The 27,870-nt window shown below is 37.1% G+C and overlaps 1 protein-coding gene and 1 pseudogene across 4 annotated transcripts; both read left to right on the top strand.

The window, feature by feature from the left end:
* Positions 1-3,291: 3,291 nt before the first annotated feature.
* Positions 3,292-7,543, top strand: LOC137728009 (uncharacterized). Of its 4 annotated transcripts, none has more exons than XM_068466884.1 (7): positions 3,294-3,595; positions 4,160-4,311; positions 4,966-5,106; positions 5,626-5,766; positions 5,900-6,043; positions 6,182-6,408; positions 6,515-7,543. In XM_068466884.1, exons 1-7 carry the CDS (start codon positions 3,585-3,587, stop codon positions 7,310-7,312), a joined length of 1,614 nt encoding a protein of 537 aa, XP_068322985.1. In that variant the 5' UTR covers positions 3,294-3,584; the 3' UTR covers positions 7,313-7,543. The 4 variants fall into 4 exon arrangements, with proteins under 4 accessions (XP_068322989.1, XP_068322985.1, XP_068322986.1 ...); XM_068466885.1 differs by having other exon boundaries at positions 3,295-3,492; XM_068466886.1 differs by having other exon boundaries at positions 3,587-3,724.
* An 8,831-nt stretch (positions 7,544-16,374) lies between these two features.
* Positions 16,375-17,241, top strand: LOC137727511 (uncharacterized; annotated as a pseudogene).
* Positions 17,242-27,870: the final 10,629 nt, after the last annotated feature.

The raw sequence follows: 27,870 nt of genomic DNA, 5'->3' as shown, positions 1-27,870 counted from the left end.
GACAAAATAATTATTTCATAAAATTCATATAGTAAATTATTTAAAATTTTAGTTCATATAAAAAATTAAAAAAATATATGTATAAGTTCGTATAACATTTCTAAAAATTTCTTAAAAAAAAAAAAAAACTAGAGCAAACCCTAAGAGACGAAAAGCCAAAAATACCTCAGTTAAAATAAACCCCAAATAACTAATAAATTCCTACAATTTTTTTTCTAATTCTCTTAAAGAATTACTTCGAAGTTAATAAATTAAAGCGGCTTATCACTTATGTTTGATGCCTCATAACTAATTTATCACAAGAAATAAAATAATACTTAGGTACTCGGTAAGGAGTATTTTATGTACTCATTTTTTGTTTTTGGCCTAAAGATATTTTAACACACGTTTTTTTTTTTTTTTTTTTAAATATAGACATGTGTCACTTAGTACTACAGTCTAGTGATATTCACTTGTAAGTGAGAGGTCTTAGGTTTGATTCTTGCCAAAGACAAATTTGAACCACATTATTGCTAACCTATTGTGAGGCTTAGCCCCTTCCTCCACTGCTTTAGTTTATATAATATCGTTTGCTCAAAAAATAAAAATAATAATAAGCATGTTAATTAAATTTTCTTGGGTTTTAAATAAATTAGTGAGTACTCAAATTATACCAAAAAAATAGGCAAATGCTAATGTGAGTTGATCTCAACCACCACGAGATGACCTAGCAATTGGAGACGAATTTCAGGCCTGTATTCCAAACAGCATGTTCTAGGTTCGATTTCAGGTATTCGTGAATTACACGACTGTCACCTCTCGGCCCGGGGCGGATCACTTCCCGGGCCCTCTCCACCACCGTAGCACGATATTGTCCGCTTTGGGCCCACTACGCCCTCACGGTTTTATTTTTGGGAACTCACGAGCAACTTCCCAGTGGGTCACCCATCATGGGATTGCTCTAGCCCCCTTCTCGCTTAACTTCGGAGTTCCTACAGAACCCGAAGCTAGTGAGCTCCCAAAAGGCCTCGTGCTAGGTAGGGATGAGAATATACATATAAGGATCACTCCCCTGGGCGATGTGGGATGTCACAACGACGGTGGCCAAGGGAAGGTTGAAATGTCTTTATGAGTCTCTTGGCCCCTAAAAGATGTAATGCGATGACGAAGCCACCATTTAATCTCCTTTTTAAGAAAAAAATTGAGTTGATCTTGATGATCCAATCAAATTAGATTGTTATAAATGAGAAACTTAAGATTTTAACTTGAAATCATTTTCAACATTAAAAGTCAAAAAATTATTGAACTATTGTTAAGGAAGAATTTAATAAGCCAAAACGTACACATACGTTTCGAACGGTTGGTCAATCAAAAGTTGAAGAACCAAAATGCAAAAACTTACATCATACAAAGTTGAATATGTGATGTGGCTGTATCATGGACAAAATTGTGAAACATGACGAGCATGCCAAAATATATAATACAAGAAAAAAGCCCACCACTTAAAAAATTTAGCTGTCTTTGAATTTTCCTTTTGGGGTGTCATTTTTTATCTTTGATTTTACATCACCAAAATCTAACAGGATTTTCGCACAATACATGACCTGAATTATTAGGGATGCAAACAAACACCTTACTCAAATTAAAAATTGTCAATTTATGAACCCAATTTGACTTTTAGTTTGGATGTGCCACCTGCATTACCTTCTATTAAAAAATTTACCCAAATTCATTATTTATTGCACACAGAACAGCTTTTGTCACCGTTTTAAGACCTACTGTACGGGCAACTTGAGATAAGTTTCGTAAATTTGACCTTAAAATATTTGGCTATCATCATCCCAATAGTTAAATAGCAATTTTGATTAAATACATATATTAACATAAACCATCAAATAATGATTGTACTAAATAATATAAATAGTTTAATCAATTCCCCATTCAACACTAAAAGAATATGTATATCACATTAGAGGAAATGGATCCTTTCCGGATCCCTTTCATTAAATCTACTAATTCAGGCTTTTAAAATTTGATTCAACGGTTAAAGTTATTATGACTTTTAAAAATGACCTCTTTTTTTAGCTGTTAGATCAAATTTCAAGAATTCACATTGGTAGATTTGGTAGAAAGAATCTGAAGATGATCTCTTTCCCAAATCAAAGACGAATATATACATTTTAAAAACTTGGCCGGTAGGAAAGGTCGAGAACAAAATGCAAAATATTATAATACACAAGCTCGACATATGATGTGGATGTATAATATGTTAAATTGTTAACAAGTATTTTAAAAGAAATATGGAAAATTAGTTGTTCAACTGATTCTACACATCAAATACCATCTCAATCCTTAAGTCAAAAATTTTAGGTTTTAACTCATAAATAGTTTTTCTCGTTCAACCCTTAGTTAAATTTTTAGTTTGAGATTATTAAAGAATGAATTTAGGTTAATTTTTTTTCTTCTTAAAGTAACTGTAGAAAAACTTATGTAGGTTATCCTAATTTAATTTTATGAACATTTTAACCTAAAAACATTTAGATTCCGATAAATATTGAAAAATCACTAAAGCGACACCATGAAACTCGTGGAACACTATGAAAGAATATAAAACACATAAATAACCTTTTTTTAATTACTTTAGCCGTTTGATTTGAATACGGACCATTAGATCTTTCTTTTTTTACCATTCGACTTGATCATATTAGATCTTAATCAGATTCAATGAATTTAGAAAAATATAAACTTAAAAAATACACATATATGGTTGGTCAGCCTTATTAACCCAGGGATAATCATAGCCTAAATTTGTCATAGAAATGAGTTCTGAGTTAAAAATTATATTTTCCTAAGAGTTAGAATAAATTTAAAACTTAAAATTTGAAGCAGGTCTAAATGCTGAATAACCAAGATAAATTAATGCATACAAAAAAGGATGAGTCCATAAAAGTGTCCCCCAGTTTGGCAATCAAAATTTTTCATCAATTTCTTGAGAAAAAAATTAACAAGAAAAAACATTGCGTCCCAAAACTAGAAAAAATTAGTTGTCCTTGTTGGGATCTCAAAAGTCAATTACGTCGTTGATTTTACATAAACTTAAAAATCTAAACACGGCAATTTTCCTCCACAAAGATTGTAGGCGAATGTCAGTAGGGTGGGATCCACAAGAGCGCCAGCGAGATCGTCAGCAAAAGTAGCTTGGCAGTGGGGCAGTGGGTCACCTCACATATACATTTTGTCCCGTAATAATCAGCGTGGAAATAAAAAGGCATTACCTTTTGAGATGGGATCCTTTTCACATAGGAAAGGCTCAGGAACTTCCTAGTACCTACCACTGTTTTTTTTTTTATTTATTTGCTCCGCGGAAAGAATTCATTAACTATTGCCATGGTCAAAACAAGAGTGCTGCTCCACCGGCCTGTCCTTTCTGCTGCTCTTCACACATAAGTCGCCTCCTTTTGTCCTGTTGAATCGCCTGCGGCATCAAAAACAGAAAACCCAATTGAATTCAAGGTCCTTTCTCTCTCTCCGGCCCTTCAGTTTTTTCTTTGGGTTCTTGTTTTTGGTGGTTTTGGTGGGATTTGGATGATTTTGTTCATGGGAGTATGTTGAGATGGTTGAATTTTTTATGCTTATGAATGATCGTATGGGTGGCGATAAAAAAGTTTGGGAAATGATATGTGCATGTATTTGTTTTTGAAGATTCCTTTTCATTAATCATACTCTGGTTGGTTGCTGAGAAAAGGTGGAAAAATCCGATGGGATTGAGTTTCTGCTGTGGTTCAGTTTTTGGGTTTTCATATCATATGAATAATTAACATAGCAATTAGCATGTTAGCTATCTGCATGTTGATTCTTGTTTGCTTGATTGTTTATTTGCCTGATTGTGAAAGGTTCAATTTCAAGTATTCTTTTTTCTATATTTTGTCATCAACCGAATGAAGATTTATTGAAGTTGTAAGAATTTCTGAGAGTTAATTTTCTTGGTTTTATTAGAAAAAATCTTTTTTTTTTATTTATTTTTTAATTGGTTTGAATGATTGGATTTCAGTTTTATGCTCAGCTGACTATTCCCAAGTTCTTGAGGAAAATTTGTTAATTTGAAAAATTAAATATGAGAACCTTCAATTCTCTGGATTGATAAAAATGCAAAATTGTTTAATGGAATTATGGTTTGCAGGGTTGTTGGTGATCTCAGTGGAGAGATGTCTCTGATTGGAAGGGTACACCCCGAATGTGTAAACGTAGCCAATCCCTACCATGAATGCACTGAAAACTGCTTGAGAAAGATTGCTGAAGGGAAAGGCCGGAAGTTGACGAAAAAGAAATCAGGTTAGTGTTAATTGTTCTCTTCTTAAACTACATGTTTTCTCTTAGTCCCTGCCTACAAAACACCACCAAACTGATTTTTAATCTGGTTCAGGAATTATTAAATCACTTTAGCCATACTTTTATTCAACTGCAAATAAAAAAATGCTTCAGTACTTGAAGATTAAAGCATTCGTTTTCAATATGAATTCGGACTAGTTTTTCACGAGATGTGAATGCCCGTGTTTTCGCACGCATTTCATGTCATTGCTTATTGCTCTTATCATTACTTGTTGGATTATCTGGTCTGTGTTTTGCGTAAGTGATTGCCAATTGTCACTAAACTAAAAATGAAAGAAGAGAAAGAACTGAGAGTTGGCGCCTACATAACTGGTTGCTTGCTTTCAGTCATATAGTTCTGTCAAATTCAATTTTCCTAGCGGCTTTCATTCAAAATCCATCTCTGCAGATGTGTCTTACTTGTCTTCCTTGATAAGAAAATAGCATGGCCTTACAAGGTGTAGTGAATTATTGGTTCAGAGATTGTTTTCTTCCCTTGAATTATTGGTTCTGAGAATGTTTCTTCTTCAAGGGGCCTTATCTCGTAATCATTTTCTGAGTATAGGTTGGAATTTTAGATTTTTCTTTTTTTTCTTTTTCTTCTTTCTTTTCCCAAAGATTTTGGCAGCAGTTTTAAAGATGTTGAGTACAAAAAAAAGGGGGCTGAAGACAAAAGAGCATCTAATCCTTACCATGACCCTGAATTCTACCGCCAAAGAGCTGCTGCTGCCGAACCTCGTGGGGACAAAAAAGAATCAGGTTTTTCCCCATTTCCATGTGGTGACTTCTCAATAGGCTGTGTCAAGTTAAATGTACATTTTTCCTTTCCTGAACTGCAGCAAAGAAAAGCTACGTAGAGTAGCAAGCTGCAAATGATTCCATCTGTCAAACAATGTTTTTCGTCTGACAACAATTAGATGCTCTTCCCAATTAACATATTTCTTTTTTCACCATCGCTTTATTTTACCTTTCATGGCATTGCCATCCTTAATGGTGTGGAAAACCGACAAAACTTCATTCCCCTGTCCTAGGACTGCCATCAATTCATAGCCAGCCTGCAATGCTATAAACATAATTTACTTTCACCCCTGCCTTACGAATGCCTGAGTTTCTGCACCAGAATCCAATTGTTTCATTTGAGTTTGTATGAGCTCCTGGGCAAGCTTCAGGGAAAAACCAGAATGTGAATTTATTCGTTCCTCTTGCACTGGCCATGCACGTGATGCTCATGGACTGTAATCCCTGTTCACTTTTTTTAATGGTCTGTTTGAATGGCAGGTTCACTACTTGATATTCCTATATTGGGCAGAAAAAAGGAGAGATCCCGACCAAACACCCCTCAGGAGCTTGACCGAAGTGTGATTTATCATTTAGATGCTCCGTCTTCTCCGTCCAAGGAAAAGGTGAAATTAGAGAACGGTAAGCATAAATCCTTCTTCACCTGACCGATAGTGAATGTGCTTATACATATCCTCTTTCCCCTGCTATACTCTCAAGGGTGCAGATGTAATCACACTTCTTTTTCCTAATTTATGGTGAGTTTTAACTGCAGGCTCTGTCCTTGATGATCCTATATTCGGCAGAAGAAAGCAGGGATCTCAGCCAAAGCCGTCTGAAGTGCTTGACAATGTAACTGGTCGAGGTGTAATTTATCCCTCTGATGCTCCATCTAAAGAAATTGTGCAAGTAGAGAATGGTGAGCGTGAATCTTCTTCTACCTGACAGATCGTGGATTTATTTATTCAGTCCTCTTGCACCTGCCATACACATATACACATGGATGGTGACGTATTCATGCTTTTTTTTCCTAACTTATGCTCTGCTTTCATTGCAGGCTCCGCACTTGATGATCCTATATTTGGCGGACGAAGGCCTGGTTCCAGACCAAAGCGCCCTGAAGAGCTTGACAATGTACCAGATGAAATTAAGGAAAAGGTTAAAATAGGAAATGGTGAGCATAAATCTTATTCTCCACCGGCTGCTGAAGTAAAAGATGCTACCTTCAACAAAGAGCAAGTTCCGTCCTCTCTGTTAGTGCCATCATCGGGAATTCTCACAATGGTGTGCTCTCTCTCTATCCCTTCTCTTATACAATTGATTTACTAATTCTGTGTGTTTTTTTTTTATCACTTTGACTCTTTTCTCATGCTATCTATCCCTCTGACAGCCTGAAAATCCCAAAAACCCTCGAGAGAATGATGCTACTTATGTTGCTAGTGAACGACCAGGTCATAGGGAAGACAATGAAAATATTCATTCCCCAGGAGTTGATTCAAATCGTACTGTCAACAATGTAGAAGGCGCTACTGGATCAGCTTACGGCTCAGGCTTTAGTTTCTCGGGTACTCTCCATGCTTTTGAAGATAGTGATGATGAAGATACACGATCGGTTAATTCTGAGTCCAGTGTCTCTGTGGGAAAATACCGTGTGAAAGGAAGTTTCTCTTCCATTCTCCAGTCAATCATGGAAAAATATGGTGACATAGCCGCAAGCTGTCAATTGGAATCAGTTGTCATGCGCTCTTACTATCTCGAGTGCGTATGTTATATAGTCCAAGAGTTGAAGCGAACTTCGGTTAAGCAGCTGACAAAGACTAAAGTCAAAGAAATGTTATCTATGCTTAAGGATGTAGAATCTTCAGGAATGGATGTTGGTTGGCTCCGATTTCTGATCAACGAGTGTGCAGAAGCCATTGAACTCGTCACTCAGCATCGAGCATTCGAAGCAGCAAAGGCAAACTGCGACCGTGATATAGAATCAGCAAGGAAAGAACTTGAATCGCAAATGGAGGTTCTGGCACTGAAAGAAAAGGAGGTTGCCAATGCCAAGAAGCAAGTCGCTGAAACGAGAGCCCACCTGAGGGAGCTCGAGCTTAAATCTTCCGTCTTCACTGAGAATATCAGTAACATAAAGTCCAAGGTCGAAAATCTTCCAAGCAAACCTTTGTTGGACAAAGTCTTGTGAAGCAAGCAACTGCAAAAGCTGTAAAACCTGTAGTATGTGGGTAACGTATAAAATGTTCTGAAGGGTGAAACTGTAATCTGGTACATCCTTTTCATACTTGTAGCTGTGAAGTAAATGTAGGTTATATCGTGTCGGTTTCGCTATTTGGTAATTGTGCTAAAAATTACTTGAGGTTTCTGGGATTGTAGAACCCCACCGACTTGGTGATTTGAGAATCATGTCACTTTAATATTTTGAGTTTTTTTTTTTTTTTTTTTTCCTGCTTCCATATATGTGAAGTTATTATGAACACAAGGGAGCTAGAAAAAAGTAGTTAAAAAATAAATGATTTAAAGTTTGGTAGTTCTTGTCTTTGTGTACGATGTTTTGTTTATAACGTTTTAAGCTTCGGCAGTCGTTTTTGGTCGTCTTTGTGCAAGCGATATTGGAGGAGGAGGAATCGAATACAAGACTTTCGATGAGGGGTAAATAGCCTCGGCCAACCACTTAAGCCGCTTTAGATTGCTGTACAAATAGGAAGGAGCTTTGTTCGTATATTATCCTAGGGTTGGGTTTAGTTTCATTCGGTTCGATTTTGTCAAAACTGAAAATCAATTTGAAATTACTTTTTGGTTTGGTTCGTTTCGATTTTTACAATTTGTTTTTGTTTGGTTTGGTTTGATTCGATTTTTTCAATTTTTTTTTTTTTTGTTCAGTTTAGTATTTTTCTTTTAACCTAGAGATTAGAGAGAGAATGAAGAAAAAAAAAATATAGGGAATAAGGCTCTCAACATATTTGGGTCTAAAGTTGGGTTTACCTAGCCTTGGGTTGAAATCAGGCTAATAGTTGATTTAGAATTGAGCTTGGAGAATGAATACCCAACATAAATAAATAAAATCTTAATTTATATCTCAATCAGTTCGATTTTTGAACCACCAAAACCAAATTTGAACCAATAGTTTTTTGTTTGGTTCGATTTTCAATCGGTTTGGTTTTTTTGTTTTAGTTTACGTATTTAGTTCAATTTTTTTTCGATTTCGGTTTTCAGAGCCCGCCCCTATAATACCTTGTAAACTGCCAAGGTTCTTGTCTGTGCCATATTAGCCAACTCAAGGCCATACTTGTAGCACCATCCTTCCGCATGGATTTTGGCCGTTGGATGGGGATTTGTTGATTTGGGAAGAAATATGCATATGCCAAAAGAGCAATGCGAGCAATCTTTGCACTAACTTTTGCATGTGGACATTTTCACTTTTTCAAATGACACGTGTCATTTTTTTTAGAGGTATTTGTTGATTCCTTTCCCCACTCGAACTTGAAAAGAGCTGCCAATTTCTCCTCTAAATTTTAATTTTAGCCAATTACCAATGAACTTTATAATTGGTCAATTTCACCATGAACTTTAATTTTAGCTGATTATCCCATGAGTTTTTATAATTGGCCAATTTCCCCCTGGTGTAAGATTTTGGAATTTTTGTCCAATTTTTCATTCATATTCTCCATGTCTTACTTTTTCAACAACATGTTGGGGGGTTTATGTGACGACCCGTCCCTAATTTTATGTTTTTACAAATTTTAAAAGCATGATTTTACGAAAAAGGCCATTGAGGCAAGGGTACGGACGTATAGGCATAAGTAGAAGCGAATTTGGAGTTACGGTTACGGAATTGTAAACCCGAGAAGTACTTTTGTTTTAGTTACTATTTATATTTTTATAATCTTATATTAACATCTTTTAGTTATTTACGAGGGAAGAAGAAGAGAAAAGAAAAAGGTGGAAGGCTGCCTAATGGCAGCGAAGGAGAGGGAGAGAAATAGGATGGGCGCTGCCCAATCAGGAAAAAGGGGAGAGAGAGTGTGACGAATGGTAGAGAAGAACTAGGAAGGAAATGAGGGAGGAGAAGAAGCAGGGGATCGGGCGGTTCCCTTGATGAACTGTGATCCGACTCGATTCTATCTCCCAACTCCGACCACCATGGACGGCGATCTTGGTGTCAAAATGATCCTTACCTCAAGGCCAATCGATCCCTCTTCCATTTTTACACTAAAAACGATGAGGGGAGTTCAATTTTTAGGAGAATACCCATGGTGGGTGTGTTGGCCTTAGGTGGAGATCCACTAAATCTGAAACATTCTTGCTCAATTACCACCACTTTTAGTACCCTCCTTGAGGTCTGGAACAAAGCCCAAACAATGGTAGGGACGTCGGAGCATCCTTGGAGTTGAATCGAACACACCCAAAACTAGGGTTTCCGGCGGGTTCGAGGAAAATGGGAGCCTTCCCAGGCCAAATTGGACTTGGCCGCAGGTATAAAGTTTGCTCTACTCTTTGAGATCTTCATTTCTGGAATTTTTGGAAATAGTTGGATTTTCGGGCGAGTCGAGGCGGCCGACCACCACCCACGGCGGCGCATGGCCAGGGAGCCAGGGGGCTGTCGATGTCATTCTTAGGCTAAATTAGATGCATTGAGTTCAGTTTTGATAATTGTATGACATAGGTTGATGGTTGGAACCTAAATTCTCTACGATACGTTATTTGGTAAAAGTGTGAATCGACGATTCGACCGTTGGATCATAACCAAACTTTAATACATTATACTACATAATATTTGAGGACCAATAAACTTACGGATCAGGAATCCGATGTACGGATTTTCCCGAATTGGATTTGTAAACTCACAAAATAAAATGTTGACCGCCACTTGGTTTTGGCAATTGGCGGAGATCTGACCGTTGGATCGTAATGGAACATTAGGATATTGTTCTAGGAACATAATGTGCATCTTTGCAAGTAATAGATCGGAAATCCGTGATGCAGATCTTCCGGACTAAATTTCGTAGGGATTTGTTTTATGTAAATTATGTATTCTATTGGTAAGAACTTTGAGACGTGATTTGATCATTGTTCCAGGCGACGTTGGTTTGTGATGTCTCGATATTAGCGCTAGGGAGTCGTAGCGTGGACCTCAAGTGAGTGGGTCTTTTCCTTTCTATCGTATATATACACATGATTGATAATTCCATAAACATTTTAAGTTGACTTATGCATATTACCTACATATAATTACTATGAATGCTTTGAAGTACTAGCGCGAACTACGAATGACTTGATCTCTGTTAGGGTACATAGGCAGTCTAACGAGACGTTAGATGCAGCCATACAATAAATGAGACTAAATAATTGAGACAATAGCCTTGTATGGGGAATTGAGCAATGTGAGGGACATTGGTGGAAAATGTGAGATTTAACCTTATGTTTTGGTAGTTAAATGTTGGTCATAAATTAATATGTGAAGAATCAAGAAATTGAAGTAGGAAACGTAAGTAATGATAGTTAATTAAACTAGTGTCTAGTTGGGCTTGTCACCGATAATTATTCCCGAAAATAATAGTTCGAGAGTAGGGCGTTATAGTTTATGCATTTTATGCCAAGGTATGTATGTGTATATTTGAAATGCTATGACAGGTTGAGTATTAGATTGCATCATGGTATATCTATATGTATATTACCTGCACATAATTATTGTGAATGCTTTGAAGTGCAAAGATGAACACGGGACACCCAAGTAAGTTCAAGTGAGTTTATGATATTAGTTAAAATGATGGAGTTATGGCATGACTAGGTTTATGTTTTAGGCAACTCCGACATTGTCGTACAGGTTGCCTATGAGTCGTACATGTTATATTAGATGCATTTATAGCTCATAAACCCGCACCCTGGTGTTAGTGCTCCTGCCCGTGGCTAGAGCATAATCTTTCACGTGATGTTCACCTCCCGCACCTTACGTTCACCTTGGATTCAAGATAGGTGCACAGTCATGTCGTACAGACCATTATAGGTGGTTCCGACTCATAGGTGACCCGCGATTATTCGCACAGTCTTCACGTGATCGTAACACTTGAGCGTACCTATTTACACCCAGTCTTGTCGCACAGACCACTATAGGTGGTTCTGACTCGTGTGCAATGTGATATTTGATGAGCTATAGGTTCAGCCGTATAGGCCACAAGAAGTGGATCCGGCTGACACATTACTTGATATATGGATGAGCCGTACAAGTCACTATAGATGACTCCGACTTATGTGCTAGCATTGATTGATGAGATATGGATGAGTCGTACAGGTCACTGTAGGTGACTCCGACTTATGTGCTAGCATTGATTGATGAGATATGAGTGCAGTCGTACAGGTCACCATAGGTTACTCTGACTTGCGTGCTAGTATAGGGTATTTAGCACATGATTATTTATATTGCTGACGAGATGTTGTGTCGTGGTATACTTTTGGATTTACTATTGTTATACATTTGATTTCATACTTATATGTAGTATGATTTTCTGGAAACTATACAGGTTTTGCGATGAGGGGTTACTACCTTTGATAATTGAAATGATTTTGAAAATCTTTGTGTTGCCCACTCACACTTTCTATTTTGCACCCCTTCAGGTTCTAGTAGCAAAGTTCCGTATCGACGAGGACTTGTGGCACTCCCCAGTTCAGGTGGCTCCTTATGATGGTATAATTATTATCTTACCTCACTGTACTTTACTTATGCTTTGTATCACGTGTGAAATGGGTCCATAACCACTCACCACACACTCGCGTATATAGGCACTTTTAGGTTTAAATTTATTCACATTTACACATTATCACACTTTATGGCTTCGTCACCATCCAGATGTCAGCCAGCACAGCTCGATTCGGAGTTCTAGTGGACATTCCGGGTCGGAGTGTGTCAGTTTATGATGCCACTTCATTAGCATTTTGTGACTTGATTTACATGATTGTCTCAGTTCACCTATTTCAATTGAAGACCCAAATTCAAATAAGAAAAGTAATTACTCATCTCAACGAATCCATCACTACAAACTTGCAGCAACATGTTGGGGTTATGATGCCACTTCATTAGCATTTTGTGACTTGATTTACATGACCGTCTCGGTTCACCTATTTCAATTCAAGACCCAAATTCAAATAAGAAAATTACTCATCTCAACGAATCCATCATTACAAACTTGCCAATTATAAACAATATCGGGGTAATTGCTTAAATTTAAAGTTCAGAGGGGAAATTGGCCAATTATAAAAGTTCATAGAGTAATTGGTTAAATTTAAATTCAAGGGTGTGCAGTCCCTTACAAGTTCAAGAGAAAAATCGACGAACATCTCTTTTTATTACACAAAAATAAGACCTTTAACGCTTTTGGCCAAGAATTAATGATAAAAATACAAAATAACAGGAATGGCGTGCCCATATACTTCAAGAAAATCTCTGAACGATTCATTGGAACTAATTTTGAAGTGAGCAGCCTTGAAGTAGCCCACTTTACTCAAAGACCCGCCTTGACGATACAACGGTGGCACACCACATCACTCTTGTGGCTTGAAGAAATTCTACAACATCATCAATCCCCGAGGCTCCAAAAATTAAGAAGACAAGGAAAATTAATTTTTTCTTTCCTAGGTGTGGCGTGAAGACAAAACAAGTAATGAAAGACGGTCCCTTGCACGGAAAAGTGATGAAGAGTGCTAGGGGAGGGGGAACAAATATTCTCTAGCTTTCTCTCTCTTGTAAGGTAGAATAAATTGCTATATGAAGTTGATTTAATCATCTACTTAAGGTAAACTTAAATAGACTTTGGAAGTGATTTATTTCCCTTTGCTAGAAGGATTTAATTTCCAATTAAAGTGGGACTCTACATCAAAATAGGAAACAATCTTATGTTTCCTAAAAGCAAAGGAAGATCTCTCACCTACTGCCCTTTCCTGCAAGCAGCTCAGCAGGTGTGGGGGCATTTGTGGAGCCAAAAATAATCCAAAAAGTTATTGAGGTGACACGTGAACTTTTGGGTGAAAATGACAAAATTACCCTTAAGGCACACCTGGATTTTTACGCGCATGCAATGGACAATAATAGCTCAATCAAGGAACAGTCAAAGGTGATCAAAATGGCCTCATCAAATCCTTATTCAAAAGGTAACTCCCAAAACTTCCTATTTAATTTAGGAATAATTGCCGTCTTAATTGTAAGATATTATTTCACATAATATCTTGGAATAATTCACCCAATTACACCATATATGGCCAGCCACTCTCCACCAATAAGGTCGGCTACCTTCCCATAAATACCCCACTTATCCCACTAAAATGCTAAGTCATTTGCTACCTACAACTTCTAAACATTTTCCTTTCTAACTTTGGCATCGGAGATTCTTTGGCTAAAGCCCCCCCTCCCAATTCATCGTGGGCGTGTGAGGCTTTTAACCATAATCTTAGATGTTATCATTTTGCAGGTGCATTTTCATTAAAGAAGAAGACGGCGAAAATTTGCATCCACATGTATCAGGCTAATAATTGACTCAGAATTAAGCTTGGAGAATCAATACCTTACCTAAATAAATAAAATATATTAATTTATATTTCAGTCGGTTCGATTTTTGAACCACCAAAACCGAAATAGAATTTTGTTTGGGTCGATTTTTAATCGGTTTAGTGTGGTTTGGTTTGGTTTGATTTTTATTTTTTTATTTTTATTTTTATTTTTTTATTTTTATTTTTATTTTTTTTCCCAGTTTTGGTTTTCAGAGCCCACCCCTATAATACCTTGTAAACTGCCAAGGTTCTTGTTTGTGCCCATATTAGTCAACTCAAGACCATACTTGTAGCAGCTTCCTCCCATTTGGATTTTGGCTATTGGATAGGGATTTGCTGAAACTTTGGGAGATGTATCCAAATGCGAAAAAACAGGAATGCTAGCAACCTTTGCCTTAACTTTTGCATTTGGACATTTGCACTTTTTCAAATGACATGTGTCATTTGTTTAGAGGTATTGTTAATTCCCATCCCCAACCCAAACTTGAGAGGAGCTGCCAATTTCTTCCCTGAGTTTTAATTTTAGTCAATTACCCATGAACTTTATAATTTGCCATTTTCCCCATGTACTTTAATTTTAGCCGATTACCCTCTGAGCTTTTATAATTGGCCAATTTTCCCTGGTGTAAGATTTTGGAATTTTCATCCAATTTTTCATCTATCTTGGTCACGTGCACTGCACATGACAACTGTCTGAGAGCAAAAAGGGAATTTTATACTTAATGTGGACAACCTGTTTTTTTCTTTTCTTATTCTCTTTCGCTAGTTCACTCCGTACACTTTTTGTTTGATTTTTATTCCTAATGTAAATAACTACGAATCTTCTCCATGGTCTTACTTTTTCAACAACATGTTGGGGTTATGATGTCATTTCATTAGCATTCTTTGTGACTTACCATCTCAGTTCACCTATTTCAATTCAAAACCCAAATTCAAATAAGAAAGTTCTTACTCATCTCAACGAATCTATCACTACAAACTGGCCAATTCTAAACATTATTGGGGGTAATAAGCTAAAATTAAATTTTAAGGGAGAAATTGGCAATAATTGGTTAAATTCAAGGGTGAAATTTGCAGCTCCTTATTACAAGTTCAAGAGGAAAATGGGCGAATATCTCTTTTTATTACACAAAAATAAGACCTTTAACGCTTTTGGACAAGAATTAATGATGAAAAATAGAAAATATTATTTCGAAAGTCAAATGCAAAGGTTGCTAGTACTCATCATGTGAAAATTCTTCAATACTATGTAGCATAGAGGTGTCATACTGCCATTTGCTTTTTTGGTCGTTGAATTGAGATTTTGATAAAATGTAGGTATAAATATAAAATTTGTGCACGGTGGAAAGATTTTTGGATACCAACTACTCATTTTATATTAGTAGTTTACATGCAAAAGGCAAATATCTACATTCGGATTCCAAAGAGAGCCATTTTGGTATATACCCATGATGATTCCTTGTGCATTAGAACATCTCCAATTTTTAGAGTAAAACTAAAATTTTAAGTTCTTAATTTACTCTAACTTGCTCCAATCCTTAGGGCAAGTATGAGTTTTAACCCAAAACTCATTTATGGAACAAATTTAACCCATGATTCCTCCCGAGTTAGTGGGGTTGACCACCATATATGTGTATTTTTTTTTTTAGTTTTATATTTATAAATTCATTAAATTCAATGGTTAAGATCTAATATAATCAAATCCAACGGTAAAAATAAATAAATAAATAAATCAATGGTCCAAATTTAAATTCAACGGCTAAAGTAATTAAAAAAATTCTTTTATGTGTTTCATATTCTTTCATAGTGTTTCACGAATTTTATGGTGTCGACTTAGTGATTTTTAAACATTTATTATAATCTAAATATTTTTAGGTTAAAATGTTCATAGTCTATATAATTTTTCTTTTAATGTTACTTTGAGAAAAAAAAAATCTTAAATTCATTTTTTAATAATCTCAGGTTAAAAATTTAATCAATAAGGGTTGGAGAAGAAAAACTGTTTCTGAATTAAAACCTAAATTTTCTAGATTAATAATTTTAAGTTTTAACTCAAAAGTTGAAGATGGTTGAAAGACGTGTGACGTGGCACGAGCGGTCTCATCCAAGCGTTTCTCAAGCTGCAGGAGTATGGGCTGATTGGACTAGTTATCGCAACCTTTCTATTTTCTTCTTGTTGGGCCACTCATAAAAACAAAAATATCGCCACTAAAAAAGCAAAAAAATAAATTTATTTTTCTTCGAATCGTATTCGTCTAATTTCGCGCCAGTCCTCCTAAACCCGTTGTTCTTCATCCTTCTTTCCCCAATCAAAAACCGAAACCTAGACACAGTCAGCTCAGCCAATCGAAGCAGTTCGTTGCTCAGGTTCGTGCCTTTATCTTCGCAATTTCTCTCAGGTTTGATTTTCCATTGTTCTTTAGGTTATTGGGTGAGTCAGATTCGGTTTGGTTACCGATAATTCGATGACTGATTGAGCAAAATTACACCCTACATTACAATTGTTCTGTTTTTACTTTGTTTTTTTTTCCTTTTCGAATGAAGTAAATTAGTAAACTTAATTTTGTAATTCCAGCTAGTGCTTTTAATTTTATGTTGATTTTGTTTTGTTTTTCTAGAACTTGTAGTATTCATTCGTTCTTTTTATCCCTTTCAGTTTTCTCGGCTGCCAAACGTAGCGATGGTTACGATCTTCTGATATGTGTTGGCCTTGGTCGGTCTTGCACAAAGCCCAGGCTTTTTGGGATTTTGTTGGATACTTTGAAGGAACTTCAGTAGCTGGGTCTAACTGATGGAGTATTGATTTCAGGTAGCTGCAAAGATATAGAAGTTTCGAAAGGCAGAAATCATGTCTGACGAGCAAAGAGCTCACCCGGATTGCAGAAATGCATCCACTCCGTACCATGAATGCAGCGAGTATTGCTTTACAGTTATTGCCGAAGCCAAGGCTCGAATGCCTCAAATTCAATCAGATTCTGAAGAACATGCTGATGATGGCGATGACCATCCTCTCGAGGAGAATGAGGAAGGAGACTTCCAAAACTTAACAGGGAGGAAGAAAAAAATGGCGGAATTGAGGAGGAAGCTGGTAAGGTTTTCTGAAAATTTATAAAGTAGAAGCCATTGTCGCGAAGTTGATCAGACACTCAAACAGAAAGCTGTTCCATTTATTTAACTGTAACTTTTATATAGGCTGAGGCTTAAAAAAAAACAAAAACAAAAAAAAAAAAAAGCAAAATCAAACGGATATTACGGTTGAAAAGAAAAGACTGGAATCTCGACCAGAGTCCAGGGGAATTTCGAAACGAAAATGGGTTGAAGAAAGGAAGAAAAGAATTGGCCAACTTCTTGATGCAAATGGTTCGGATATGAAAAGCGCATACATGCTGGATACCCAAGAGATGGCAGAGGCAAAATATAAGAAATGGGAAAGGATCCTGCCCTAGTTGGATGGGATGGTTTGCTCTATGATTTCTGCTCATTAATTCGTTGTTCTTTCATTTTTTTTGGTTAAAATTATAGCTTTTCTCCTCAGTTCCTTGTTAACACGTGTGCTCTTCATGTTCCTTTGTTTCAGAACTTACTTCTAGCTGTATTTTATCGAGTTCAATCTGATTTTGATGTTATAGATATTAGAGAAAGTTTGTTGATGTAACCTGGAATGGCTTAGGTTAACATTAATGAGGATTAGATAAGATATGGGGAAAGGAAATACATATTTAACTCGTTTAGGGTTTAGGGTTTAGGGTTTAGGATGAAAGAAGCTGATCCGGAGTTTTATCGTGAAGCTTCCGGCCTCCAATATGGGAAGGTATTTTTCTTTCACGGAATCCGATTATTCCTGGTAGTCTGGTTAAAAATGTACTCTAACCCCTGAATTTTTTTTTCTTTTTATGGTGCAGGCTTCAGAGATATCAGAGGATAAACTTGACAAGATGGTGAAGGAACTCAAGGATCGGGAAAAGAAGGCGGCTTCCTTCAGCAAAAGGAGGAGTTTCCACGATGAGAAAGATATCGACTCGATCAATGACCGGAATGAGCATTTCAACAAGAGGATTTGAGAGCGGGGAACTGCATTGCCTGACTAAGGTAAACGTATCAAAATGCATTGCCTTTTGATGTTTGTCTAATTGCAAAGTCAACTGGTTGATGGGGAACACTTGAGATTCCCTCGGCTTAGTGCTGCTGGCAGCTTTGGTGTGTTAATGCCCCAACAATATGGGTCGACCTTGACCTGCGTTAATGGAAGAATGGCGAGAAGGGAGGAAGAGGAAGAAGGAACCAAACAGGGAAGTAATTTCTGATTAATTTTCCATCTGCCTTTTGCCACCACAAACGTGGGGAATTTAACAACCTCTATGCTAGCTCAGCACTAAAGGACAAAGTCTATTCAACTGACTCCTTATACTTACTACTATTGTAATAAAACCCCAAAAATCCCTTACAATTAACCATTTCCTTACAATTTCATCCTGACACTTGTGATCACAGCAATCACAATTATAAGGAACATAAAAATACTTCCCCCTCCAAGAACCTTGTCCACAAGGTTTACAGAGAAAATTCTGGAAACTTAGCTTGGAATTCATCGAAATCTTCCCATGTAGCATTAGTTTCTTCTTGATCAATCCAGTGAACCAACAATTGAACACCTGCTGAATTACCCTTCTTATAGATCCTTTGAGCTAAAATCTTCTTTGGAGAGGGCTAAGATAGTCCATCATCCAAAACTTGAGGGAGTGTGGACATACAAACAGTATTGGAACCCAACTGTCTCTTGAGATTACTCACATGGAATATTGGATGTATTTTGCTTTCCGCAGGGAGCCTCAATTTGTATGCAATTGTACCAACCTTCTCTATTACCTCATAAGGTTCATAATACCTCGGCTGTAGCTTGTGATAAATGTGTGATGCCAATGATTGCAGCTGATATGGTATCAATTTCAAATACACTGAGTCTCCAATAGAAAATTGCCTCTCACTCCTCTTCTTGTCTGCTTGCACTTTCATTCTATTTTGGGCCTTTACCAAGTTGGAATGAAGCACAGATAACACCCTATCCCTCTCCAAAAGGCTTTGTTCCACTGCATCCACATTAGTTGTACCTGGTTCATAGGTAGTGATATGTGGTGGAGTGTATCCATACACAAGTTCAAAAGGGGTAAACCTTGAAGATGTATGGTAAGATGTATTAAAACACCATTCAGCCCAAGCAAGCCATTGAACCCATTTTTGAGGTTGTTCACCCACAAAACATCTGAGACAAGTTTCAAGGCACCGATTCCTCACCTCAGTTTGTCCATCACTCTGAGGATGATAACCCGAACTCATACAAAGTTTAGACTGCTGGAGCTTAAAAAATTCCTTCCAGAATGCACTGATAAAGATGGGGTCCCGATCACTAACTATAGAGTGAGGCATGCCATGTAATTTAAAGACATGATCAATGAACATTTGGGCAATAGTGGAGGCAGTGTAAGGGTGAGATAAGGCTATAAAGTGGGAATACTTCGACAACCTATCTACTACCACTATAATCACATATTTTCCTTTGCATAGTGGAAGGCCAACTATGAAATCCATACTTATATCAGTCCAAACCTTAGTTTGTATAGGCAAGGGTTGCAGCAAACCTGGATGGGAAACTGTCTCATACTTATTTTGTTGACAAGTGTGACAGGCAGCAATGAATCGCCTAATATGCTTCTTCATTCCTTGCCAATATAATTGTTTCTTCAATCTGTGATATGTTTTGACCACTCCTTGGTGTCCAGCAGCTGGGGTAGAATGATACTCCTCAATGACTTTGCATATCCATTCTGAATCAGGACTAAGCACAATTCGTTTCTTATAGCACAAAAAGCCATTCTCAATGGAAAATTTAACAAGGGTAGGACTACCAACACCATTAGGAGGACTTTCCTTTACTTCCTTTATCTTCTGCAAAATCCACTCATCACCTTCATTAAACTTCCTTAGGTCATCCAACCAACCACTATACAGATAAGAAATGTAAGCACAATCAATAGATGTAGTGGCATTAAGGTCTTGGAGTGTGGCAGCACCTTGAACCCTTGGCAATGCATTTGCCACCACATTATCTTGTCCGACTTTGTATTGGATCTCGTAATCAAACCCCAATAGTTTAGAGACCCATTTCTGATGGAAAGGTGTATTAGCCCTTTGATTCAAAAAATACTTCAAGCTATTATGGTCGGTCTTGATAATAAAATGTCTCCCTTGAAGGTAGTTCTGCCATTTCCTCACTGCATAGATGATAGCAATGAGTTCCCTCTCATAGGTGGATAAAGATTGGTTTCGTGGTCCAAGTGTTTGGCTAGCAAATGCAATTGGTCTTCGACCTTGTTGTAGAACTGCACCAATTCCGAACCCGGAGGCATCACATTCAATTTCAAAAGGCTTAGAAAAGTCAGGAAGGGCAAGGACTTGTGGAGAAAACATCACTTCCTTCAACTTAGCAAATGCAATGACAACAACCTTAGACCACTAGAAGGCATCCTCTTTGGTCAATTCATACAAGGGTTGACAGATTCCCCCATAACCAGGAATGAACTTCTTGTAATAACCGGTTAAACCAAGGAAACCTCGTAATTGTTTAACCGTTGTTGGGGTAGGCCAGTCTCGGATTGCCTGCAACTTGGTTGGGTCAACCTCTACCCCATCCTTGGATACAATGTGCCCCAAATATTCGACCCTTTGTTGACTTAGGGAACATTTAGACATCTTAAGATACAACTGGTGCTGTTGTAAGATCTCAAAAACAGTCTTCAAATGTGCCAAGTGCTCAGTCCAAGTCTTGCTATAGATCAAAAGGTCATCAAAGAAAACCAACACAGATTTCCTGAGGTATGGTTTGAACAAATCATTCATTAAATTTTGAAAGGTAGCTGGAGCATTAGTAAGCCCAAATGGCATTACTAAGAACTCATAATGTCCTTCATGAGTTTTAAAAGCAGTTTTTTCAATGTCTCGTGGGTTCATGAGGATCTGGTGATATCCAGATCGGAGGTCCAACTTAGAAAAATAAATAGCACCAAAAAAGCTCATCCAAGAGATCATCGATTAATGGAATAGGGTACTTATCTTTGATAGTAAGGGCGTTAAGTTCCCTGTAGTCAATGCACATCCTCCAAGTGCCCTCCTTATTTTTTACTAAGAGGACAGGGAAAAGGAAGGGACTGCGACTAGCTCGAATGAACCCTGCAACAAGTAATTCCTCCACAGCCTTTTCAATTTCTGTTTTCTGGAGGGGACCATAATGATAAGGTCGAATGTTTGGGGGTTGTGCTCCAGGTTCCAAAGGAATACGATGATCATAAACTCGGGAAGGGGGCAGTTTTGAAAGGACCTCAAAGATGCTGGAAAATGAGTCGAGGAGATGTTGGAGTCCTTGTTGTTAGAGTGGGGAAAGGTCAGAGACTTCATTCCTCTTGCCCTCCATGGAATACAAGAACAATCCCAAATTGGAGGTAAGAAGTTCATTTCCCAATTGTTGAAAAGAGACCTCTTGAATTAATAGGGCAGTGGAAGGCATGTGAAACAGTTTGTAGGTATGATTGTTGTGAGTGAACTCTATAGTGAGTAGATTGAAATCCCATAAAACTGGACTAACCGTAGAGAGCCACTGAACCCTTAAGACCACATCATAGCCACCAAAAGGGAGATAATACAAATCTACTAAGCAATTATAACCCCCACGTGAGAGAGTAGAGGCCTTGCAGCAACCTGAACTCTTGACTTTACCACCATCAGCAATCATAACCTCAAAGGATTTAGTGGAGAGCACTGGATGTCCCTAATGTTTAAGCAATTTGGAATCGATGAAGTTATGGGTACTTCCCGAGTCTAGTAAGATTTTGACAGAATGACCATTAATGGTTCCTGCAACTTTCATGGTACTAGGGGTGGGCTTATCACTAGTGCCATAAAAAACGCACTTGCTCATCGCCATAGTAAGCACTTCGAGGTTGGTGGTTTCCCTCGCAGTGTCAAATTGCTCTATATCCCCCAAATCCAACATGAGCAATTGCGTAAGCCCACATTTGTGGCCCTGAACCCATTTGCAGTACAAAACCAACACTCCCTTTTTTCTCTCTTCTGTTGAATCTCAGCTGGGGTAAGTTTCTTAACCGGTAGATTACCAGGGCGAGCTACATGGTGGAAAGTAGGAGCTGGGTAATTAGGTTTAGCAGCAGTAATGGCTCGAGGAACTAGCAATTTCAACTCAGCAAGTTTAGTATCAACCTGAACTGCAATGGCTATCGCCTCATGTACATTGGTAGGCTTATGGAGTTTCACATCAAATTTCAATTCATGCTTGAGACCTCCCAATAAGCAACTCTTAAGTAAAATAGGACTTAAATCAGATGTGTGATTAGCCAAACGCCTGAATTCAGAGATATACTCACAAAGGGTACCGGTTTGGCGTAGTTTGAACAGAGATTATGCACTATCGTCAAACTCCGATGGCCCAAATTCGCGGCAAAAAGCTATGGTGAAATCCTCCCAACGAGAGAGGGATCGAGTATAATCCATCCATTTAAACCATTGCAAAGATTCACCATTAAGGTGGAAGGAGGTAGTGAGTACCTTCTGTGCGTCAGGAGTGTTGTAAAACGCAAAAAACTGGTCGGCCTTATAGATCCAGGCGAGGGGGTCGTCGCCTTCAGAGAAGTGAGGAAAATCAACCCGAGGCGTCTATGGTGGTCGATAGGGTTGACCACTGCTAGGGTCAAGGAGAGGACCGGGGGGGGGGGGGGGGGGGGGCGGAATCTAGTGGACGATCGGGACAACCCAGAACCGAAGATCGGGTCCGGTCATTGCAGACAACGAGCTCCCGGCGAAAGTGCTCGAAATACACTGGAATGCGAGTTTTGAGAGCTGATGGAAGTTGAGCGGTGAAAGCCTTAGCAACCGCAAAGTGAACAGACGAGTTGACCGCCTCCGCAAGCATGGCCGGAAGGTTAACAATGGTAGTTTCCAGAGCGGAAACACAATCATCCATGGGAATGGTGCGGTGACGGGGCATAAATGAGGAAGGGAGTCCAGGATCAGTGGGTGATACAAATGTTAATACCCCAACAATCTGGGTCGACCTTGACCTGCGTTAATGGAAGAATGGCGAGAAAGGAGGAAGAGGAAGAAGGAACCAAACAGGGAAGTAATTTCTGATTAATTTTCCATCTACCTTTTGCCACCATAAACGTGGGGAATTTAACAACCTCTATGCTAGCTTAGCACTAAGGGACAAAGTCTATTCAATTGACTCCTTATACTTACTACTATTGTAATAGAACCCCAAAAATTCCTTACAATTAACCATTTCCTTACAATTTCATCTTGACACTTGTGATCACAGCAATCACAATTACAAGGAACATAACATGGTGCCACTCAATTGTAATACATGTTGGAATCTAAAGGTAAAATGGTTTGTGAAATTCAGATTTTGTTATAGTTGAAGTGGCATAACAAGTTTTCGTGTGGAGATTGTTGTGATTTCCGACCCAAAATTAGGATATTCAGAAATTTGGTTTGTATTATCCATTTCATTTTGGAATCCTATTTAGGCTAGTTGTGTCCTATTTGGGTTGAGTTTTTCGTTTCCTTGTTGGATTCTTTATCCTTATAAGATAGGGATTTGATTTTCTTGCCAATTAGGTTTTGGATTTTACTTCCTATTAGGATTCCTGTGTAAACCTAAGTCCTATGCTCTATAACTAAGACCTTAGGGTTTGTTTTATTTTGTGTGGCTCATTCGTGTGGCAATTTGGTGAGTCAATTTGTGAGTTTGTGAGTTAGTGAACAATTTGGGCGAACCTTTTTCGTTTGTTTTTTGTTCTGTATTCATTTGGTTTAGGGTTTGTAATTTTTAGGATTTGGGTTGTGAAAGTTATACACTATTTTGTAATCTCTGTTTGTTTAGTGAAATTTTTGTCCGTGGATGTAGGTTGTACTCTCAATCACGTTAAATTTCTTGGGTACTTATTTTGAGATTGTTTGTTTATTTACTTTTACCTACGACATTGATATTTAATATTTTGTTAAAATTAGTTTCTGCTTGCATATTCCTTATATTTTCCCTCCATTTCCGGAGGTCGGTTGCCGACGTCTTCGAGGGGTAAGAGTACAATGGAAACAGAAATTTTCTTCTCCACTCATCTGCATCGTAGTTGACTGTCTATTTGAATCCGCCCGATTATCTAGGGAATTTATTAGAGAATGACATGGAAATGCCTAGAATTATGTGGAATTGCTAATATCATCTTTATCTTAAGTGCCTAAATTAAACAAGTCCTATCCTATCAGATTGGAGACCTGATGTGATGGTTAACTAAAACTTTCTATATTCGAGTCCTGTTTAAACAAGCTTTAAAATTTCATGAATAATGGGATTTTCCAAAAGGGAAATATAATGGACGGATCAGGATCCTCTCCTATCTAAGGATGAGGATCCTCTCAATTAAGAAGTGTGGATCGTTGGATGAAAATCCAACGGTTATAATTATTATAACTTTAAAAAAATCTCCTTATTTGTAGCTGTTAAATTTTCATCTAACAACTTACATTTCTTGATCATAAGGATTCTTATCCTTAGATTAGAAGCGGATGTTGATCCATAAAGGACCTGCAAAACTCTCAAATGTTGTAGCTCTTTTGCACTGCTTTTCAATGTTTGATTGGCCCCATCCCCACTTATCCAGATTATTCCCCTTTTCTTTCTTTCTTTCACCATGAAAGTGCAAAGAGTAGCTAAATTCAAAAGAAAATTATCTTCACTATATTCTCTTCTCTGGAACATGTTCTTCACAGTGATTGATTACAAGGATAAGACTTCATTTTTTTTTTCTTTCTCTTTTGCTTATTTTGAAGGAAAAATAATGAACAGAAACAATAGAGGTTTGTTGAAGTTAAACGGTCGTATAGGGTAGCCTCTAAAGAGGGTGAAAAAAAAGAGATTATGATATTCACACACTCCATTTTACTTCTCATATACATTTTTAAGTTTTGGTTGTCGGATCAGATGAATTGAAGAAGATCAATGGACATAAATTATTAAGGGATGTGTGAGAAGTAAAATAGGATATGTGGATAGCATACCCCAAAAAAAAAAATGGTATTGAATTGCATGTACAACTTGTTTAGGGTAGCCACTCTCTGGAATTGTATGTGAGGTAGTGGGGTATTCGCACTCTTGTTTTCTTCTCATGCATATTTTGTTTTTTCTAATTTTTGAGCTGGATAATTATTTTTCTTTTACCATTTCAATTTCAACGTTGAATAAACATTTTGTCACGTGATAGAGTAAATTGATGTTATAATTTATACTATGATGGTCGAGTTAGATTCTAAGATTATAAGTACATTCCATAATAGACCATGGCAGAATAGCATCATATAAGAAGGTTTGTAGCTCAATTACATTATCATTCACCATGCATATGAGGTTTAGAGTTTGATTTTCTCTCCAATTTTTCAAATATCTTTAGTATCAAAAGTAAAACACGATAGAGTTTACCTCAGTCGTCATACACAAATTATGATTAGTTTGAAATACCGCTATGACATCCCAAGAAGTGCAAGTCTGTCTCTTCCTCTAGAGAGCGTTTTGATTATGCTTATGAAAAGAAATACTGGAAAAGAATAATAAATAAGGAGCAGCTTGATGAAATAATTTTAACCGCAACTCAAACCTCAGCCTCACTGGTAGTAGGCAGGTGAGGACCACACACAGCGACCCCCCAAACATACCATTTTTGACACTGTGATGACCACTTTCTCCCTCTCACTGTCTCTCTCTCCTCGTGAAAAACACGAGACCAATAAATAAAAGTAAAATAATACAAAAAGGTAATTTTCTACTTTCCTCTTCTTTCTTTTTTTGAAATTTGTAATTAATTTTCTATGAGCGTAATCTATGAGCTTCACCCCACCCACGTGCTTCCCATGACATGCACTCCATTGTGTGGCAAATGCAGGCTGCATGGCATGCCATTCATCCCTGACAATAATATTACTTAGGGCTAGTTTAACATTACTGTGCATTCTTAAAAATTATTTTTGTTGTGTTTCAAGAATAATCAGCTGTAAAATAAAGTAGTTAAACATTTGAGAATCAAATTTGTAAAAGTGTTGTGACTATGAAAAGCAATAAAAAAAGTTTAATGTAGAAGTGATATATGTATATAATGAAAAAATTGGACATGTAGTGAGGGCAAGGGTGGCGGTGCTGGCAGAAAAAATAATAGGGGTATGGTGGTGCCAATAGTAAGGTGTGGTGATTGGGGTATAGAGGTAACAATGGTAGTAGGAGAGGCAGTGGTTGCGGTTGTGTTGTGGTGGCAATAATGACGGTGGCAACAACAATGGTGGTAGCAGTAACAGTAACAATGGTGGTGACCATGATGATTGTGGCAGTGGTGGCAGTGGTGGCAGTTATGTTGATGGTAGTGGTGTTCATTTTGGGGGTTTTTTGAAATGGATCCAAATTAACTAAAAATTGAACATATTTCAAAAGTTAAAAGTCACTAAAAATTAGACATATTTTAAAAGGTAGTCTATAAAATTGGACCTATTTCAAAATTTCCCTTCATTTTGTTCTCCAATAAATAATGTCATTTTATAAAAACTAATGAGAGTATTAAAGAAATTGAAAATATTCATTAAATTATCAACTCTGTTTTTTTTTTTTTTATTTATAAAAACAACTTTTTGAAAATAACCTACATAGTCTTTAAAAAGCTGTTGTATAAAGACCATTACTTTTAAAATAAGTAGAAAATTTTATTTTTACCAAATAATTTTTTATTACTTAACTTTAAAATGCAATAGCCTTTAAAAAAAGAAAAACAAAGTCAAACGAAGCCTTAAGAACACAAAATTGTGTTTCAAACTCTTGCCATTTTAATATAGATGGGTTCTATTGTATCATTGTATTTATTTTAAAGCGTTAGCAATGCAGTCATTTTTTATGTTGTCAAAATAGGGCATATACACCACCGAAGCATATCAGATACTTAAGATGAATCCATGTATATCAAAATTTTGGCTTGATTTCGTATTATTGATTTGAGACGCTGCTAACTTCGATGGTTTTGATGTTTGTTGTCATGCAAGTCCTCTTTTGCGAATGAGGATGCTCTCTTGATCATCTTTGTGAAGATTCTGAAAATCTTCTAGTCATGTTCATTCGAAAGTGAAAGAAATTATTTTATCTACTAATAGTGGACAAATTAACGTATTACCAAATTTCATCATACATCGTATAATTAAAAATTATTTTAAATATTTTATTTAAAATAAACACATATAATAATTGATGAAAACTGATGAAATTCGTACTACTTACTACGAACATACATGATTAAATAATTTTCTAGATTCTCACATTCCTAATGGCATCACTCTATGGACAATAGTCCCGTCCTGTCCAGTCTAGTCATCCTCGAAATTAATCCCATGCTGCTCCAAAAGTTGGACCAACACCTGTCGTGTCAGACTTTTTCAGAGGTACAAAGCAACTAAAAGTTGTTTCAGTCAGATTTTTTTTAAAACACGTGATATATTTCAACCACAATTAAAATTTTCGGTTCGCTCGTCAAAACCTGCAGGCTTTTAGGTATAGGCATCTATGCAATGCACTGCTCCTCAAAGGGACACGTGTCACGAACCCACTGGAATCCAAGGCTATCGAGACAAGAATCCCACGCGCATAGCAAGGGCCGCGATTCAATTTATGCAACTTTGTGAGACTAGAAATTAGTTAGTTGTGACAGCTAAAGCAGTTTTAAGTAAAAATTTGGCCTGTGCAATGCATGGGGGGAGAGAGAGAGAGAGAGAGAGAGAGAGAGAGAGAGAAGAGAGAGCCACTAAGCTAGGTTTTCAATTTTTAAGCTTTGCCTAATGAGAGCAACTCGGACTAAACTTTTGTTTCTGTCACTTAGCAAAAAGTGGTTTTTAATTTAAAATTTAAAATTATAATTTAATCGTCAATTTTTTTTGTTATTCATATTTAATTTATCTAATATTACTCTAACGATAATGTGTGACAAATACGTGTTTTTTTACTATGAAATGGAGTTTTGAATGACTTATTTTGGAAGAAGTCTAATTAGAGAGGCAGGAGAGAGGACATATTGTAGTCTTAGCAATTAAAAAACACTACTCATGAACAAAAATTAA

The sequence above is a fragment of the Pyrus communis genome, chromosome 3, assembly GCF_963583255.1.
Source record: "Pyrus communis chromosome 3, drPyrComm1.1, whole genome shotgun sequence".
In the NCBI taxonomy this organism is placed as follows: Eukaryota; Viridiplantae; Streptophyta; class Magnoliopsida; order Rosales; family Rosaceae; genus Pyrus; species Pyrus communis.
This window is presented reverse-complemented; position numbering and strand designations above follow the sequence as displayed.

What these genes read in the sequence shown, in the direction of transcription:
- LOC137728009 (XM_068466884.1), top strand. An exon ending in TGGGGACAAAAAAGAATCAG is followed by an intron (nt 5,107 to 5,625) that starts GTTTTTCCCCAT and finishes TTTGAATGGCAG; the next exon opens with GTTCACTACTTGATATTCCT. An exon ending in AAAGGTGAAATTAGAGAACG is followed by an intron (nt 5,767 to 5,899) that starts GTAAGCATAAAT and finishes TTTTAACTGCAG; the next exon opens with GCTCTGTCCTTGATGATCCT.